Source organism: Paroedura picta, chromosome 16, assembly GCF_049243985.1.
Source record: "Paroedura picta isolate Pp20150507F chromosome 16, Ppicta_v3.0, whole genome shotgun sequence".
Taxonomy (NCBI): Eukaryota; Metazoa; Chordata; class Lepidosauria; order Squamata; family Gekkonidae; genus Paroedura; species Paroedura picta.
In genome coordinates this window covers 3794844-3812273 of record NC_135384.1, presented here as the reverse complement: position 1 = coordinate 3812273, position 17430 = coordinate 3794844, and the positions used below count along the sequence as shown (strand labels likewise).

At 53.2% G+C, this 17430-nt stretch overlaps 1 protein-coding gene across 4 annotated transcripts in view; it reads left to right on the top strand.

Annotated features, from left to right (window-relative positions):
* The first annotated feature begins 443 nt into the window (after window positions 1–443).
* The window catches only part of LOC143825733 (vigilin-like), a 34731-nt gene continuing 17744 nt past the window's right edge, over window positions 444–17430 (top strand). The window contains exons 1-6 of one of the 4 annotated variants that reach the window (XM_077314007.1): window positions 464–597; window positions 3306–3408; window positions 15298–15377; window positions 16089–16201; window positions 16594–16742; window positions 17201–17416. In XM_077314007.1, the coding sequence (XP_077170122.1) occupies window positions 16126–16201; window positions 16594–16742; window positions 17201–17416 (441 nt within the window). In that variant the 5' untranslated portion in view covers window positions 464–597; window positions 3306–3408; window positions 15298–15377; window positions 16089–16125. Of the gene's footprint in view, window positions 598–3305; window positions 3409–15203; window positions 15378–16088; window positions 16202–16593; window positions 16743–17200; window positions 17417–17430 lie in introns of all 4 variants that reach the window. The other 3 variants (XM_077314003.1, XM_077314005.1, XM_077314006.1) reach the window with 3 other exon arrangements.

Genomic DNA, 17430 nt, shown 5'->3' with positions numbered 1-17430 from the left:
CCATTATTTCACACATGTGGTCCTTTTGCAGCCGGCCATGGAACAAGGAAATCTCCTCCTCCGCCATTCCCCTGCAGAGGAGGGTTAATTCCACACAGGCCGGACAATGCCCTTCCCCAAAATGCACTTTTGCAGCCGGGTTTCCCTGCGCCAGGTGAAACCGCCTCGACAGCGTGCAAAACCGACCCCGCTCGGGAGTCGCGTGGGAACCCGAAGTGGCGACGCTCTCCTCTTTCTCTACGAAGAACACGCGCCCCTCCCTCCCCCGCCTGCGCAGGCCGCATGCGCGCGCCCCGGGGCGTCCCTCCTGCGCCTGCGCGGCCGAGGGGCAGGGCCTTTCCGCGCCGGGAGGCGGGGCGAGGGCTCGCCCTGCGCGGCGCGGATTGGGCGCGGGGGCCGGGGCGGGCGCCGGGGGGCGTGGCGGCGCGGCGGGGGGGGGCGTGTCCGCGGGGCGCCTTGTCAGTCGGCGCCGGGCAGCGGCAGGGGGCGGAGGCTGCGGCAAGAGGAGCAGCGGCGGCGGGGGCCGAGCGGGAGAAGCCGCCTCGCTCCCTCCCTCCCTCCTCGGTCTCCCTCCGCCACGACCAGCCCGGGCTGCAGGTGAGCGCCGCAAGGAGGCCTCTCCCCGCGCAGGGCCCGGCCGCAGCTCTGGGCCTGGCGCGGGAGGCTCCCCCACGGCGGTCAGTGATGCAGGAGGAGCCTTGTCGAGCTTGTGGGGCAAAGGGGGAGCTGGGGGGCAAAGGGGGAGCTGGGGGGCAGAGGGACCCCGGGGGGGTGGGGGCGTTGCAGTGGGGAGGGGATGCAGGAGGAGTCTTGGGGGTGGGTGGGTGGGTGGGTGGGTGGGGGGGGGGAGTTGGGGTGCAGAGGGACCCCAGAAGGTGGGGAGCTTACAGTGGGGCGGGGATGCAGGAGGAACCTTGTGGGGTGGGGGGTCTCGACCCTTTGGAGCAAAGGGGGATTGGGAGGGGGAGTTGGGGTGCAGAGGGACCCCAGAAGGTGGGGAGCTTACAGTGGGGCGGGGATGCAGGAGGAACCTTGTGGGGTGGGGGGTCTCGACCCTTTGGAGCAAAGGGGGATTGGGAGGGGGAGTTGGGGTGCAGAGGGACCCCAGAAGGTGGGGAGCTTACAGTGGGGCGGGGATGCAGGAGGAGCAGTGTGGGTTGGGGGTGTTGAGCCTTTGGGGCAAAGGGGCTTGAGAGTGGAAGGGGAGCTGTGGTGGAGAGGGACCCACGGAGGGGGGGGATGGGTGGCTTACAGTGGGATGGAGGTGCAGGAGGAGCCTTGGGGGGTGGGGGTCTGCAGCCTTTGGGTTTTAGAGGGGAGAACGGATGCAGAGGCACCCAGAATGATGGGCGTGGGGGTGCTTTCATTGGGGAGGTTCATTGAGGATGTGTGGCTATTGGAGGGTCTTGAGGGGTCTGCAGCCCTTGAGGTGAAGGAGGAGCAGAAGGGAGCTGGGGGTCATAGTGACCCCCCAGCATCTTGGCAGCCAAGAGAGTGGGGGACTCTGTTGTTTTGGAGGTGTTGGAGGAGTCTTGGGGGTGTGAGGGTCTTCAGGCCTTGGGGGCAAAGAAGGCTTTAGAGGAGAAAAGGGGAGCTCGGATGCAGAGGGACTTCAAGAGGGTGGGACTTCTGGTAGGGTCAAGGGAGGGATGGTCTCTGTGGTAGGAAAGGGAGATGGGGAGCTGTGAGGTAGTCCCTTTCCTGGGAGCGCCTTCTTGGTGCAAGCCCGGTGGGAGGGCTACTTGGAGGGTCTTTCCCAGAAGAGCGCTGTGGGGAGGTGGGTGCACACCTGGGGGTTCCTGGCTGGAAAACTGGGGCAGGGGACAGTTTGCCTCTGGGCTACTATTGCATTTGGAGTTTACAGAAAAAGCTTAAAAAGAGAACACGATGCACAGAAGGGGGGGGGGGGCTCTGCAGCAGAGAAGGATTGGAAGTGGAGATTGGGCAGCTTGAGAGGGTAGCAAGGAGTTCTTGGTGCCCTGCTGTTACTCTGTGGGGACGATATGGGCTTAAAGGGGGCTTTGGGGGATAATCTGGGAGCTCGTCAAGCCACAAGCTGTGCATAGAGAGTTATAGGGTTGGGCCTTCAGGTAGGACAAGCCGGGAGACTGGAAAGGTTTGGGGGGCTGGAACGGAGCCCAGCGAAAGGTGATAGGGCGAGGTTCTCCTCTGAGATAGCACGGGATGAAACCTTGGCCCATTCCACGCATGTTGGATAATGCACGTTCAGTGTACACAATAAGCAGATGTTTCTGTTTTGCACAGGAAACCCCAGCTGCAAAAACACATTGAAGGTACATTAACCAAGGTGTGTGGAATGAGATAGCCAAGGCCTGCCTGATCTTGGCATAGCTTGGTCAGCATTAGAAGGACGGCCCAGCATCGGTGTGCAGAGGTGGGTGGCCTATGGGGCTGCTGTCAGTCACCTGTGATTTAGTGGCAAAAAAAGTGAGGCCAGGATGTCGTTGGGCCAGAAATGTCAGTCCAGGGCTCTGGCAGCTGCTTTTCCCGTACTCTTTTAGCATCACTTGCCAGTACACGACCGATCGTGCTACTCCCACCAGGAGAGCTAGAACATCGGGATGAGGAATTCAAGGCGGCAGGAAGAACAGTGCGCTGCTTTTTTTCCAGCAATTTATAGGTGGATGGAAGCAGACCAATTGGTAGCTGGGGGAGGAGAGTGGAGGGTCTTAAATTTGATAGATGGAGGGATGGTTTTTGAAGGGGCAGAGGAAAGGTGGAGGAACTCACAAGCAGTTTTAAAAGGTTGCCGGTCCTGCAGCCTTTTAAATCGCAGCTTGCCTTGCAGCGCATTGGATAGTCCTCTGGAAATGGATTTTGGTTTGTTTGTTTGTTTTTTGCTGTGGTTATTGTCGTCTCCATACAAGTGGTCAAGATGGCTGCGTTCTCGGGGCTGGGTAGAGAAGGAGCAGAACTGCGGAAAGACTTTGGACAAATAGATCAGATGGTTCTTCTTGCTTCGTTGCTTGCCGCTTTGAGGTGCGTTGGACTGTCCTCTCCCACGATGCTGTAATTCTTCCCACGTCTCACCGGGCCAGAAGTATAAGATGTCCGGCATCCCTGGCAGAGGAACTTCTAGATGTGAAAATAATACTTTGGCTGAACTTGGGGGTGTGCCTTAAAGGGCAGCACCGAAGCCAGAGATGGTTGAACATCATAGGTTGGACCTTGCAGGGCTGAATTCGTATTCTTATAGAGCGAGGGGCTTGTTAATACGTTGGTGGTCTCAAGGTTACAATTCTCTCGTTGGTGGTTAGGATAATCTCAGCCGTGTTTCCCTTTAGTTGTGGACAGGAGCCCCATCCCCAGTTTTGGATCGCGGAAATACGGTGTTCCTAAAGGGCTTCAGAGCTGGAGTGGAGGAAGAAATTCATCAGCCTCATTAAGGTGATACGGTTGTTTTTATTTTGTTCGTGAATTTGCCATCTCTAATGGTCCCAAGATGGCACAGGCTCGCCTGATCTCATCAATCCTTGGAAACCAAGCGGGGTTGGTCCTGGGTAGTACTTGGATGGCACCTCCGGGGTCATCTAGTCCAACCCGCTGCACAGTGCAGAAACTCAGTTACCTCTGTGGAAGTCCAGAGTGCCTGACCCTTAACAGCTCTTGTCTTGAAAAACCCATGGAATTGCCACGATCTGTGACTTAATGGTAATTTCCACCAACAACCGTCACGGATTATCCAGTTCTCTTGCCTTTCCATCGGCATGTGGAGGCTGCATGCAGAAGACTACCCTTGAGCATGTGCAGAGTGCCTGTCCTTCACTTGCCTGTAGTGCAACTGTTCTTGAATGATTTACGCTTCCAGTTTTCATCAATCCAGAAAGGACATTGTGAGTTTTTAAGGGTCGATGACGCCGTTTCAAGGCCTGGGTTGCTCGGCTGCCCTAGTTTGCTCTAGAAAGGATCCTAAAGCAGCTGAGATTTTTACCTCTCGCACGCAGAGCCAGAAGATGCACATGGTTCCCTAGAGGCGTCCCTTGACCTGAAGATGACCCAGGGCAGTCTACAGCGGGGCCTGCAATTTTTGCCAGTCCAGCGTTAAGGATTTTAGCTTGCCGTCTTAACTCTCTTTTTTTTCCTCCTCGCTGGTTTCTGCCTGCAGGGTTGAAAGGAGACAGAAGAACAAAACCACTCAAGGGAGATGCTTGAATCAGAGGAGCCTTCCCTGCTTAGCTCCAGCCACCCACTAGACTAGCAGAACCCTCCCCTGAGATGCAGGGAAGGAAAAACAAGCAAAGGGGGAAGTGTTGAGTTAGAGAGCAAAGAGCAAATCCGCCCCCCCTCCCTTCCCTGTGTGGCGTACAGATGCAAGGGGGCTGCACTTGGGGTTTTATGTTTGCATCCGGAAATACAGGTGTTTGCGCTGGGTATTTAATGGGAGGAAGCTTTGTCCAAGGCACACAATTGAGATTCTGATCCCGTTTTATTTATTGACATATATTTATGGTCCTTCTCACTTATAAACATCTCAGGATGTTCCAAAGTTGCCCAGCAGTCCAAACCCAACATCTCAGGAATTCTAGAAGCGGTCTTCCCCCGGAAGCTTGACTCGCTTTCAGTTTCTCCTTGTGAAATTGGGATGGGCAAAATTTTGCATGGGCAGTTCTCTCTCGGAGAAACTGTCCCTGTCCTCTTTTAATGCACGTCACCGAGAGAACGCAAATTAAGTCCCTTTGTGACTGTGTAGCCAGCTGGGGATGCCATTCTCCAGATGGCACCGGGGATTCCCTGGAATTACAGTTCATCTCCACACTTCGAGATCACTCCCCCTGGAAGACGGGGACGCTTTGTAAGGTGGACTCTGTGCTCCACTGAGGTCCTTGTCCTTCCCAGGCTTCATCCCCAAATCTTCAGGAGTTTGCTTCCAGCCTCCCTTGCCAGGAGCCAAGGAGAACCTTATGGCCAACTCTGACCTCTTCTGAAGATTTGGAGCCAGTGTTAAGTCACAGATGGTGCTGAACTGGGCTTTAACAAACTTGTTTTCCACAAAGCATCCGGTATGATGTTTGAGCCATCCTGTGCCTTCCAACCTCATAAACCCATAACAAGGCCTCGAGAAAGCACAGAAATGGCTGTTTTCTTTGTTTAAGCCATTGTAAAACTAAACACCAGCCTATCAGGAAAACACAAGGTGTGCGAATGGCAAACATCATTTCCTGTTTCAATCCAGGCCAGAGGTCCTTTTTGGAAGAACGAGGCCTTCAGTCGGATGGCGGAGACCCTGCTTGAAAAAGCCAGGCTTATTATCCTGGGACTCTTGCTGGTCTTTTAAGGACCTACAGAACTAAAATGTGAATTTGATACCAGAGCAAAGTAACCCAGCCTCTAAGTGGGAAAGGGGGAGGTGGAAACCAAGACCCAACTCAGAAATGCTGAATGTGGCGGTATATATATTTAGCATTTAATCATTATTATTGTTATAAATATTAGATTCAAGTGGGTGTTGGTCTGAAGCAGCACAACCAAACAAAATCAGAGTCCAGTGGCACCTTTAAGACCAACAAAGATTATTGTTAGCCTTTTAGGGGAACTTTTACTAAGGATGTTTTTATTGCTGAGATATTGTTTATATGATATGTTTGTGAGCCGCCGCGAGCCAGCAAATGCCGAGAGAGGCGCTATAGAAATAGGATTAACAGTAAACAAACAATAAGCAAGAAATCAAAATAAATCAGGGTAGCGTACCCAGTTCTGACGCTGAATCGAGGCTGCTGCTTCCTGGGTTCAGGTCGGAAGCTGCTCTCTTTGGTCCTTCATACTGCCTACTTACCTGATCCTTTTAACTAGAGATGCCGGGGATAGAATTTGGGACCTGTTCCTGGCCATGCAGGTGCTTGACCGCTGAGCCTGGGCCCTTTCTCAAAGAGCCCCGCTCACTTTCTTAAAAAACCCACCTTGACTGGCACCTCTACCATCATTTCATCCTTAAAACAACCCTGCAAGGTAGCTTGTGCTGAGAGTGAGCGACAGGCCTAAGGTTACTCAGTGAGTGTCATGGCTTAGCGGGGACTTGAACGGGCAGTCCGTTGGACATTTCACTACCCAACCATTTTCCCCCTCTGAAAAATTACCGTCGTGTTGTGTGTTGATTAGTTTACTGCCTCGCTGGGGGAGCAGGGAGAGACACGGCGAGGCCCGAGAGGTTGGGCCTGCTGCCCACGCGCTATTTGTATTCTCGGACACGCTCTGCAATCCTTCGGGCTCCTTCGCGGCCTCAGCACTTGGCAGGCGCGCTCTTGTGAAAAATGCGTCCTCTGAAACGCTTGGAAAACCCACCACACTTGCAGGCGGGAACACCCACGTGCCTTGAACGCTCTGTGAAATGCGGAGAAGCGTTTAATTAAGGGGAGGGAAACCGGAGCAGCAGTGGCTGGTCTGGGAAGGTGGGGGGAGCAGGAGACCCTTGGCACGTCGGCCGCAATATCGACTCGGCCGTATGTGCTTCTTTCTGCTGCTGCGTGGGCATCCCACTCCTGCTGCGCTTGGGGGAGTTTTTCCCCCTTCGGTGTGTCAAGCTAAGAGCGAGCAGAGATGGATGCAGAGGAAGGAGGGAGGGGGGGGGAGAGAAGGCCCTTGGCTGGGGACTTGCTCACAGCCTAGATTGCAGCACACTTGCTGCTGAGGAATTTATGTGTCTGGGCCATGGGGCTAGTGTCCCTTGCGGAGAACTCTAGGGCAGGGGTAGTCAACCTGTGGTCCTCCAGATGTTCATGGACTACAATTCCCATGAGCCCCTGCCAGCATTTGCTGGCAGGGACTCATGGGAATTGTAGACCACGAACGTCTGGAGGACCACAGGTTGACTACCCCTGCTCTAGGGTATGTTCTTGGTTCGGGGAGGCCTGTTAGCCAGCACTGTCGCTGCCTGCAAACCAAGCCCGTCCTAGATGCTCATGGACTACAATAACCATGAGCCGCCACCAGCACCGTGCTAGCAGGGGCTCATGGTAATCGTAGTCCATGGGCATCTCCTCAGGCTACAGTTTGGCCACTTCTGTCCTTGAGGAAGGAGGGAGAGGAAAGCGATCACAAGCCACTTTGAGGCTTCTTTGGTTTAGGAAAGTTGCATTTGAGAGCCAACATGGCAGTGTGGTTAAAGAGCAGCACACTCTAAGCTGGAGAGCCAGGACTGGTTTCCCCGACTCCCCCGCATGCAGCCAGCTGGGTGTCCTTGGAGTAGTCGCAGTTCTCTTAGGGCTGTTCTTGTAGAGCAGCTCTTGCGGAGCTCTCTCACCTACCTCACAGGGTGGTTGTCGTGGGGAGAGGAAGGGCAAGGTGCTCTGGAGCTCCTTCTGGTAGTGAGAAGCAGGCTATAAAAAAAAAAACAGCCCCTCTTCTTCACCTCCAGGCCTATCCGAAATGCCGCATTGCCTGCCGTAAGAGCGCTCTGCAGAAATGTCAAGTGATTTCTCCCCTTCCTTACCCCACATTATGCAATGAAAATATTGGTTTAGATGTCAAATCTTTTCGGGCTCACCTGAGGTAGCGGGAATAAGTCGTGGGTGGTGGATGTGTCACCGAATAACGTGTGCTACTGGGAGGAAATGTAAATTAGCTGCACCTCTCTCAGAGCTCGATTGACAGGTGTCAGACCTTGGTAATTCAGCTCTTGTGGCTGGCTCTCCAACCAGGCTGGGCCCTGCTTCAATACTGCCGATAATGAAATGATAAAGAACGGCAGCCTCTAATCCAGAGGACGGGGTTTGATTCCCCACTCCTCCACATGCAGCCAGCTGGATGACCTTGGGCCAGTCACAGTTCTCTCGGGGCTCTCTCGGCCCCACCCTTTCATGGGGTGGCTGTCGTGGGAAGAGGAAAGGTAGGCGATTGCAAGCCGCTTTGAGACTCCTTCGGGTAGAGAAAAGTGGCACATAAGAACCAATTCTTCATCTTCAGTAATATCAGGCCTCTCAGCCTCGCCCACCCCACAGGGTGGCTGTTGTAGGGAGAGGAAGGGAAGGAGATTGGAAGCTGTTTTGAGACTCCTTCGGGTAGAGAAAAGTCGCATCTAAGAACCAACTCTTCTTCAGTAATCTCAGGGCTCTCTCTGCCTGCTGGCAACATCTCATGTACTCCATATCCCCCTCCCAGTAAAAATTCTCCTTATTACTTTAGTTTATGTATATAGGAAGAAGGGACCATAGGTTTATATAATGGGCTTGGCTGGTATTGAAAATCAGACTTTTTATCTGGCAACTGACCTTAACGATTGTGGATTTTTTACCTTGTTTTAAGCTGCCCTGAGTTCTCCGGGGAATGTCGGGGTAGAAATCTCTCCATAAATATATAAAGTTATTCTTTTACCTGCTTCTGATTATCAGCACACATTGAGCTTTCCAAGCGTGCATGAGGCAGAATGCCTTTTGAGCACTTTAAACCAAGGGCTTGACTCTTAAACGGGATGACCTTCCCCTCGGCATCCTTCGGCCTGGTATTTTGGCTCAGTTCGGCAACAGGGTTACAAGTGAGCCAGGTTTCCCATTTTTGAGGGGCGTGGCCATTTCGGGTGCCTGCCGACGGCGGGCCGGAGCGTTCGTGGTGGCGAACATCACGGTTAACTTTCTTGGAGAAAAGGGGCGTGCCATTTCTCCCTTCTCCCCGTTTCTTAGGAAGGTCTTTTCTCTGCCGAAGATAGCACGGGATACGGCAACTCCCTCCGAGCGTAAAAATAGGAGCCTGCTTCTGGTCGCTGCACCTGCGTGTTCCTCTGAGAGCCCCGGTGCAGCCCAATTAACCGCTCTGGCGTTGCAAGGTTTTCTGCCCAGGAGTCTGGGGAAGTTGCAGGTGTCTCACTGGAAAACAGCGTTTCGTTGCTGACTCCTGCAAAGCTGCCGTTTCCTGAAGAAATCTGCAGGTAGGCAGTTGCCTTACCTGCTCGCGAGGTGACCCGCAGATGGCTTGTGAGTCACCCGTGCTCTTTAGAGGGGTGGAAGATCCTCCTGGCCCCAAAGGATAAGGAATCAGCCAGAAGCCCTTGTACCTGTCTGTGTTTTCTGCCAAGGTTTCATCACCGTCTCCACCCAGATTAATCTCAGGGCCTTCAGCTTTCTCCGGCTGAACGTACTAGGCATGGTCAGTAAGGAGACATTGGAAGGGGACTTTAGGGTCCTCTCGTTAGCCTTCTGGCTCTCCAGTGGCTTGGATTCTCTGATCTTTACAGACTTTAGGGATTTGGGGAAAGAGGGCTTGGAAGTTTTAAGGTGGGCATGGTTGGAGTGTTGAGTGTTCCTTTCCTAAAGTTCTCAAGATCAGGGCAGGTCATAGGGTTGTGCTGTACAAAACAGTTCACAAACTTAGATGGGTAATAAGCTTTGGGCTTACGGTCTATACTGCTAGTCTGTACTGCTGTATATTGCAAGCTTGTTATGTAAATCTTGAATTCTTTAATGCAGGCTTTCTCAGCCAGGGTTTTGTAAAACCCTGGGGTTTCTTGACGGCCCTGGAAGGGTTTCCCCATACGGGTGGGAGTTAATTTTTTTAATATTTTTAAAATTTTGGTAAATATTTATTGGGTGGTATGACCGTATCTCGACCTGCCCTCCCTTCTGAAATGGCCGGTGATGGGCATGGAGGGGGTGGGAAGGGGAGGAGCCCCAAGTGGGCGTGTCCACACCTTATCAGCAATTTATTTATTTGATTGATTGATTGATTTTTATGCCACCCCTGCTATAGACTCTGTAGGAAAGGCTGCCTTAATGTGTCATTTGAACTTGGCTGCGGGCCCGTGAAAGGGGTCTGAGGAGGGAAGGAACAATTTGGAAATCCCCAGCCCCCCATGCCTAAATCTTCCCCTACTGGATACTCTTCAGTTCTGGGCATCTCATCCTTGTTTATATTCACTGCCTCCCCCCTCCCCAGTTGTTTCCATTATCCCACTTGCTCGGTGTCTGGTTGTATTCTACATTTCTCCCCGTTTTCGGTTTAATTCCTGTTTGTTAGGGTCTTCCTCACAGTGGGAAGCACTCCCCAAAAGTTGGCCTTCCACCTGCTTTCTGAAACCCTGCATTTCTTTCCCACCCCCTGATTCCGTTGCTTATGTCACTTTGGCTGTTTGGGGGGTTGGCCCGGGAAGTAGTCTAGTTGCGAAGACCATGCCGTCACTGCCACGGGGGCTGCGCTTGAAATGCATCGCGTGGGCCCAAGCCACTGTAGCCTCCCCTGGCCGTGTCTCTCTTCCGGCTACCCGTGACGGAGCAGACGTGGCGTATGTGCCGTTTCCTAGCAACCCGGACAAGGCGCTCCGCTCCGCCGTGGCGTTGTCTGGTCAGGAATCCGGCTTCCGGCCAAGAGGAAGGATTCACCTGCGTGACACAGGTTGCCCCGAGGTTCCCGGGTCGTCTCCTGCTTTTGGAAGCAGCCGTGCCGCGGCTGCTGGTGAACCTCCGTACCAGGGGTGGCCCAACCGTGGCCCTCCGGATGTCCACGGACTACAATCGCCATGAGCCCCTGCTAGCCCCCTGAATACAAAAGCTACCAGTGTTCGTTTGGAGTTCTTTCTCTGGGCAGAATTTGAGGTGTGCCTAATTCTTCCCTGGGCAGCTGTGCTGGTTTAGGGTTTTGCCCCTCTCCCCCACAAAAAACAGCAGTTGTAAGCAGTTGTTGTTACCGTTCGTCAGGCTCTGAATTGGTCCCAGAGTTCAGCGCCCGTAGTATCTTGAGGAAAGAGTTTTCCGCGGGGTTTGCAGTACTAACTATAGAGCCAAGTGCCTTGGGATCTCATTACCTCTGAATGAAAGTGTCTTTGTGTGAGTGTCTTCGTCCTCCTCCCTCCAAGTCACGGCTGTATTCGGGAACGTTTTCGGAGCCCCCGATAGCTGGGTTGCCGAAGATGTGGCCGGGAGATGGCACAGGACTCCGTGGTGCCATCCCGGAAGAGCTAAGGGCCCCGACAGAACACAGCTCCGCAGTTCCTGCAAGATGGAGCTCTTCCGCCAGGTTTTCGATTCAGGCCGGGACAAGGGAAGATCTTAGGCCCCACCTCGAAGCACCAATTTGGGAAATGTGACCGCAGTGGGGAGGTTTCAAGATGGAGCAGTGGTGGAATCATCTTTTCAGTTGTTCTTCGTTTGTTGTATTTTAGTGTGCTTTTGTTGTAAACCACTGCAGGATGGCTGGTCCCCCCCATCCCAAATTTCTAGTTTTCTCTAAAGATTCTTGAAATTATACATTTACGGAGTGGCAAGTGGGCTGCAACTGTTTCCGGGCCTCGATCGGCTCGGTGGGTCAAAAGCCACCTAGTCCGGCTCCCCCCCCTGCTTACCCTCGTTACTGGCCGCATGTCAGACCTTAATTAGGATTAGGAGCCTGCCTGCGTTGGAACGCCGTCGTTTTAATCCATAACCGATCTCTCCGCAGGCTGTTGTCAGATTCGCAGAGAAACTCCGCGTAAGTGTCGTGGTGGCGGCAGTGTGCCAGGGGCGGGCGTTCCCGGGTATATTTTATTCATAGCGTGGGTTGAACGTGAATATTTGATACACCGTCGGCCTTGGTTGAAACATTTAGCTCCAGTAGTTGATTCTGCAGAAATGGAATTAGTGTACTGGGTTGTGTGTGTGTGTGTGTGTGCTTAGGAAGTGTGTTCATCGCACCGTGTATCACTTACACAAAACAAATGCGTTGTCCATTTCTCGGGTGCTGGAATTCCTTGGCCGGTAGCCGTGGCGTCGACAGTAGTCAGGAGCCTGGCCAGATAGGTGAACGCTGTCAAAGCTTCCGGCCCACCTCGCCTGTCCAGAGCTCGCAGTAGGCCCCTCCCTCTCCCCCACCCCTGCCCCATACTGCAAATCCTTTGTGTGTCACAAGCGGAAATCGACATTGACATCTGAGCATCCGGTCAGCGGGAAACATGAGGAGCATCAACAAAGAGAGCAGGAGCTGTAGTCACAAGTTTAAAAGTTTCAGAGAGAGAAGCGGGCAGAGAGCTCGCCGCTCGGGGGTGCCGGCTACCCAGAAAGCACCCAGAACTGGGAGCCGATTTCTTCAAGGGTTTTGTTGAGGGCTTTTGGTTCTTGCAGGGGTTGCAGAACCAGGCAGCTGATTCTGCAATGCACTAAGGCCTTCTCGGGCCTGCTGGTAGCAGGCGCGTGGAAACAACCCGATTTTGGTCTTGCGAGGACCACCAGCTGCTTCCTGAATTTGGAGGCCTCACTCTAGGACAGGGGTAGTCAAACTGCGGCCCTCCAAATGTCCATGGACTACAATTCCCAGGAGCCCCTGCCAGCATTCGCTGGCAGGGGGCTCCTGGGAATTGTAGTCCATGGACATCTGGAGGGCCGCAGTTTGACTACCCCTGCTCTAGGAGTTCGGCTGTTGGCTTTGGTGCCAGGTGCGGAGAGGAAGAGGCACAGGGTTTCAGAAGGGCGATAGGACAGGTCAAATGACAGGTCAGAGGCAGTCTTGTTATGAACACGGAAGAGGCAGTAAACCAACATCCCTTTGAATCTGACAACAGCCGTATCTCAAGCCACCTTTGTGTTAGCGTACCTGTTCTCCCTAGATCCAGGTGTGTAGCCGCGTTTGGGGTGAAACAGCAGAGCAGAGCTTGAGTCCAGAGGGCCCTTTAAGACCCACAAAGTTTTACTCATGGTATAAGCTTCCCTTGACATTCACACTTTGACAGATACTTTGTCAAAGGAAAACATGACATTTGCGGTGAATAAAATTGTGTGTGTTTTTTGGGACAAAATCTTTAAAAATCTCTGAAGTCTGGAAGGAGGGAGCACAACGCCATTTCCCCCGAGCTGTAGACCAGGGGTGGCCAAACTGTGGCTCTCCAGATGTCCATGGACTACAATTACCACGAGCCCCTGCCAGCGCAGGGGCTCATGGTAATTGTAGTCCATGGACATCTGGAGACACAGTTTGGCCACCCCTGCTATAGACTCTGTAGCCTGTAACACACTACAAAATGCCTGTAATGCACCAAATGGCCTTTCAAAAAGCCAGCTGTAAGCAAGATGCCCATCAAATTTAGGGAAACCACATTCTCAAGGTGTGTGTGGGGGGGAATACTTCCAGAATACCATGAATATAGGAAGGGTATTCTTTTTTTTTTAAGCAGTCGAGTTTCGGATTACAAGCTCCTACCTGGGTGGGCAGATCCCCTGCGGTTGGTGGTGTTTTTCCTCCTGCGTTCAGGATCCCGTTTCTCCTCCTCCTCCTCCATCGCTGTCTCTTTTGTCCCTCGGCCTCCTCTCGCCTCCCTTCTTTATTTATTGATGGCCCCGCGGCTGCACCGTGGCCCCCGATACTGTCGGATCGCATCAAGGCGATGAGGTCGGCGTCGGTCACCGTGCAGCTGCGAGGCCAGGTGGGCAGCGGGCAGCAGAGGTGTGCATCGCCCGCTCTGCAGAGCAGCAGGGCTGGGGTTGGGATGTGCCGTTCTCGAGGAGGTTTCGGCAGGAGACAGTGTGGGTCCCTGGCTGCCACCCGGCTGTGCGAGCCAATTGGGACTGTGGTGGAAGGCCTGCCAATAAGCGGAAGGTCCCCTGCGTTGCCAGTTAGGGATCAGGCTGTTGGCTTTGAGGAAAACCTCTCCCTGAGACCCAGAGAGGGATGCCAGCCTGCAGGGTGGAACCTGGGGATCTCCTGGAATTGCAACTCAACTCCAAGCAGTTGGGATCGGTTCCCCTAGAGAAAACGGACAATTAGAAGATGGACTGTATTGCCTTATGCCCCACTGATGTAGGGATGCCAGTCCCCAGGCGGGACGTGGGTATCCCCTGGAATTATGACTCACCTCCAGCCTAAAAAGACCCCAGAGAAAACGGCTGCTTCGGAGGGTGGGCTCCGTAACGTTTTACTCCACTGAGGCTCCTCCCTGCCCCAAATCCTGCCCACTCCCAGCTCCATCCCCAGGGTCTCCCGGTATTTCCCGACCCAGAGCAAGTTCATTCCCAGGTACCTCCAACAAGGGTCAGGTTGCAGGTGACATGGAAGGTCTCGGAGAGAGACACTGAGCATATGCTTGGCGTGCAGAGGGCCGCAGGTTCAGTCCCCAGTGATTGGGGGGGAACTCCGTCGGAGACCCTGGAGGGCACTTTCTAGCTTGACTAGACAATACTGGGCAAAATATAACCCAGTATAAGACAACCGTGTGTCTTCATGATACTTCCCTTTCTAGCTGCTGTAGTTAACGGTCACAGAGCTCTCCTCCTTGTTTTCTTCCATGTGTCCGTCCAACCAGCACATCTTCGGGCGCAAGGCTCTTTTGTGTGGGGAGAGGTGGGTTGAGCACAGCAGTTCTGGGGAGGGGGAGGCCATTGCGGCACAGTTCTCTCTGCAGAGCTGCCATCCGCCCGTCATCACAGTCCCCCTTCTCTCCCCCGGGCCCTTCGGAGCGGCAGACGGCCAAACCCGCCCTGCGAACTGAGAGCACCTTCCTTGTGGCGCAGAAGCCTGCTCTCAGATGGGGCTCCCTGTGTGCTGGGGTTGGGTGTAGTGGGGGAGCAGGGCTCCGTTCGGCATTCTTGACCCTGCCTGCGGATTTGATGTGAAGTCGATGGCCCGTGGCAATGGCGAGCGGCTTCCAGGTTACGCTAAGAGGATTTCTGGCAAGCTCGATTGGTAGGCTGGATCTTTGCAGCTTAGTGCTAACTGGCCCACTTAGCAGGAAACGGGATTTGAACCGAATCGTTTTCCCCCTAATTTCTGGTTTGAATGGGATCTTTTTTCTTGAAACGCTTGATTGTTTCCCTGTGAATATTTCTACTGCAATGTTTAGCTTTACCGCAAGACCCCCAGTGATGATGAAAGATACCAATTTCTCTACTGCACCAACAGCCTCATTCATTCATTCATTCATTCATTCATTCCATTCATTCATTCATTCATTCATTCATTCATTCATTCATTCATTCATTCATTCATTCATTCATTCACATATATATACCGCCCTCCCCAAAGGCTCAGAGCGATTTACATAGAATTGAAAAACTATACAGTAAACATTACATTTCTCTTGAATGAATGAATGAATGAATGAATGAAACATTACATTACAATTCTCTTGATTATTTTCACTTTAAAAATCGTAGAGGGTGTTAGATACCATCTATAGTGCCTTTTATAGTCTTGAAGATGGCTGAAGCTTAGCATCTCTCCCCCTTCCGGGTCCTTCCTGCCCAAGTTCTACAGAAGCTGATGCACAATTTCTGCGTGTTTTGGTTCGTCTTCATTAGCTGTCGCACGGTTCTCGCGTTTGGATTTTGGGCGCCAGTAGCCACCTTTCCTCCCAGCGGTCCTGATGTCCTGCAGTCTTCCTTTCTTTGGCAGGACCAAAGCCACCGTCACGCTGAAGCGCCACAGGTAGCCTCGTTCAGGACGGACCCTCCTGGCATCTGACCATTTTGCAGGTAGGTTTGTTCCCTTTTTTGGCAGAGGGGTTCAGAGGAGGTCTGGAAATCTCATTTCGACAAAAGCTCTCGCCAGATTGAAGCTTCCAGGTGTTCTAAGTATCTTCAGCCGGGGATGGGTGACGTTCCAGGACTTTTAGACATTGGGAAGGAAACCTCTTGATTCTAGGCTGGGTCCTGAGGAAGTGGAGCACCTCCGTGTCGGTCCTTGAGCAAGACAGCCTTGTGTTCATGAGTGTCAGTTCTGGTTTGGGGGATTAAAAAACAGGAGCCCGCCATCCGGCTTCTAAGATATTTGCACAACAGCCCTGTGAGGTAGGTTTAGCCGGAGGCTGGCCCAAGGTCGCCCAGTGAGCTTCCATGGTAGAGCAAGGATTTGGACAGGCGTCTCCCAGATCTTAATCTGACACGTTAACCGCCACAGCAGTTCCCGTTAGAACTGGAGGACCCTGGATTCAAATTCCATTTTTCTCACAAAGCGCCGTCTGTGATCTTGACTGAGGCCGGTTTGGCCTCATCTACCTCATAGGCTTGTGGTGAGGATAAGACCGAGGAGAAGGAGGAGCAGGGGGGAGATCTCTTTTCCAGAGGAAGCGTGAGGTTAAAATGTCCTGTTTCCTGTTCACGTCGGCGGTGTGGCCAATAGGGAAACCCCAAAACCGTCAACGCCCGCCCCACCTTAACGCCTCTCCTTTTCTTCTCCCTCGACAGTGGAATACCGGAAACGCGCAAATCTGGGTTTGAAACTATGAGCTCGGTAGCAGTGTTAACACCCGAGAGCTTTGCTGAGCACCGGAGCGGCCTGAGGGATGAAGAAACACGAGGTAAAACGAGTCGGCCGGGAAGGGCAGAATAGAAGCCTAAAGAATAAATTAAACGAGTAAATTAAAACGAGCATGCGGACGTCACCCTCAGCTCCTGCTCAAATGGGAGACCACCACGGTCAGGCAGTGGAAAACCAAAATCCAAGTCCTTTAACCAGGGGCAGTCAAACTGCAGCCCTCCAGATGTCCATGGACTACAGTTCCCATGAGCCCCTGCCAGCATTTGCTGGGAATTGTAGTCCATGGACATCTGGAGGGCCGCAGTTTGGCTACCCCTGCCTTAAACCCTACAAGGTCACCATAGTTCAGGTGCAACTTGATGGGGAGGGGGTAGAGAAGCTCTTTGTGGTTTTTTTGCCTCACAATCCTTTGACTTTCTCTGTTCTGGGCAGGTGGTGTACCAGAGGACGAGGCCTATATCCCCACTTACTTGGAAGCTTTCCCCCCACTCCCGGAAAAGGGAGCCCCGGGGGAGAAGCCCAGTGAGTTTATAGGAGTATGGAACAAGATCCGGCCAATCAAATCCTCTGTCATCACCCAGGTGAGTGGCTGGGATGGCCAAGTGCCTCTCCTGGAATATTTCATTCGACAAACACGTTTCGACTGCCTAAGGGTCTTCCTGAGGGGTGAAAATTTTTTAATGCATTTTACACAATAAAATAACATTTGGGGCTCAGTCGGGCTCCCCCCTCCTGTCTCACTGCTGCTTGGCCCTTGGTCTGGAATCCCTGCATGCTTTGGTTAGCAAAAGCGAGATAATTACAGCATGGCTGCCCCTAATCCATAATTCACGTATCTGTTGAGTCGAAGCTAATCCTCCAAACGGGAGCTAAACGCTCAAACCTGCCCGTATTCTTACGGGGCTCATTGCTGGGACATGTTCATGGGGAAATCCTCGCCTGGCAAGAATATCTTTCTGGCACAGTCTGGAGGGCAAGGCCATAGCTCCCCCCCTCCCCCTCCCCCACGGGAGCATGCCAACCTGGTTCCTCTTGGCAGGTGTTTCACGTCCCCCTGGAAGAGCGACGCTACAAGGACAACAGCCAGTTTGGAGAAGGCGACGAGGCCAAGGTTTGCGTGGACATCATGCAGAAGACCGGGGCTCACATTGAGCTGTCCTTGGCCAAGGACCAGGGCTTGTCTATCATGGTGACCGGCAAACTGGACTCCGTCATGAAGGCTCGGAAGGAAATAGTCGCTCGGCTTCAGACCCAGGTGCGTCCCAGCCG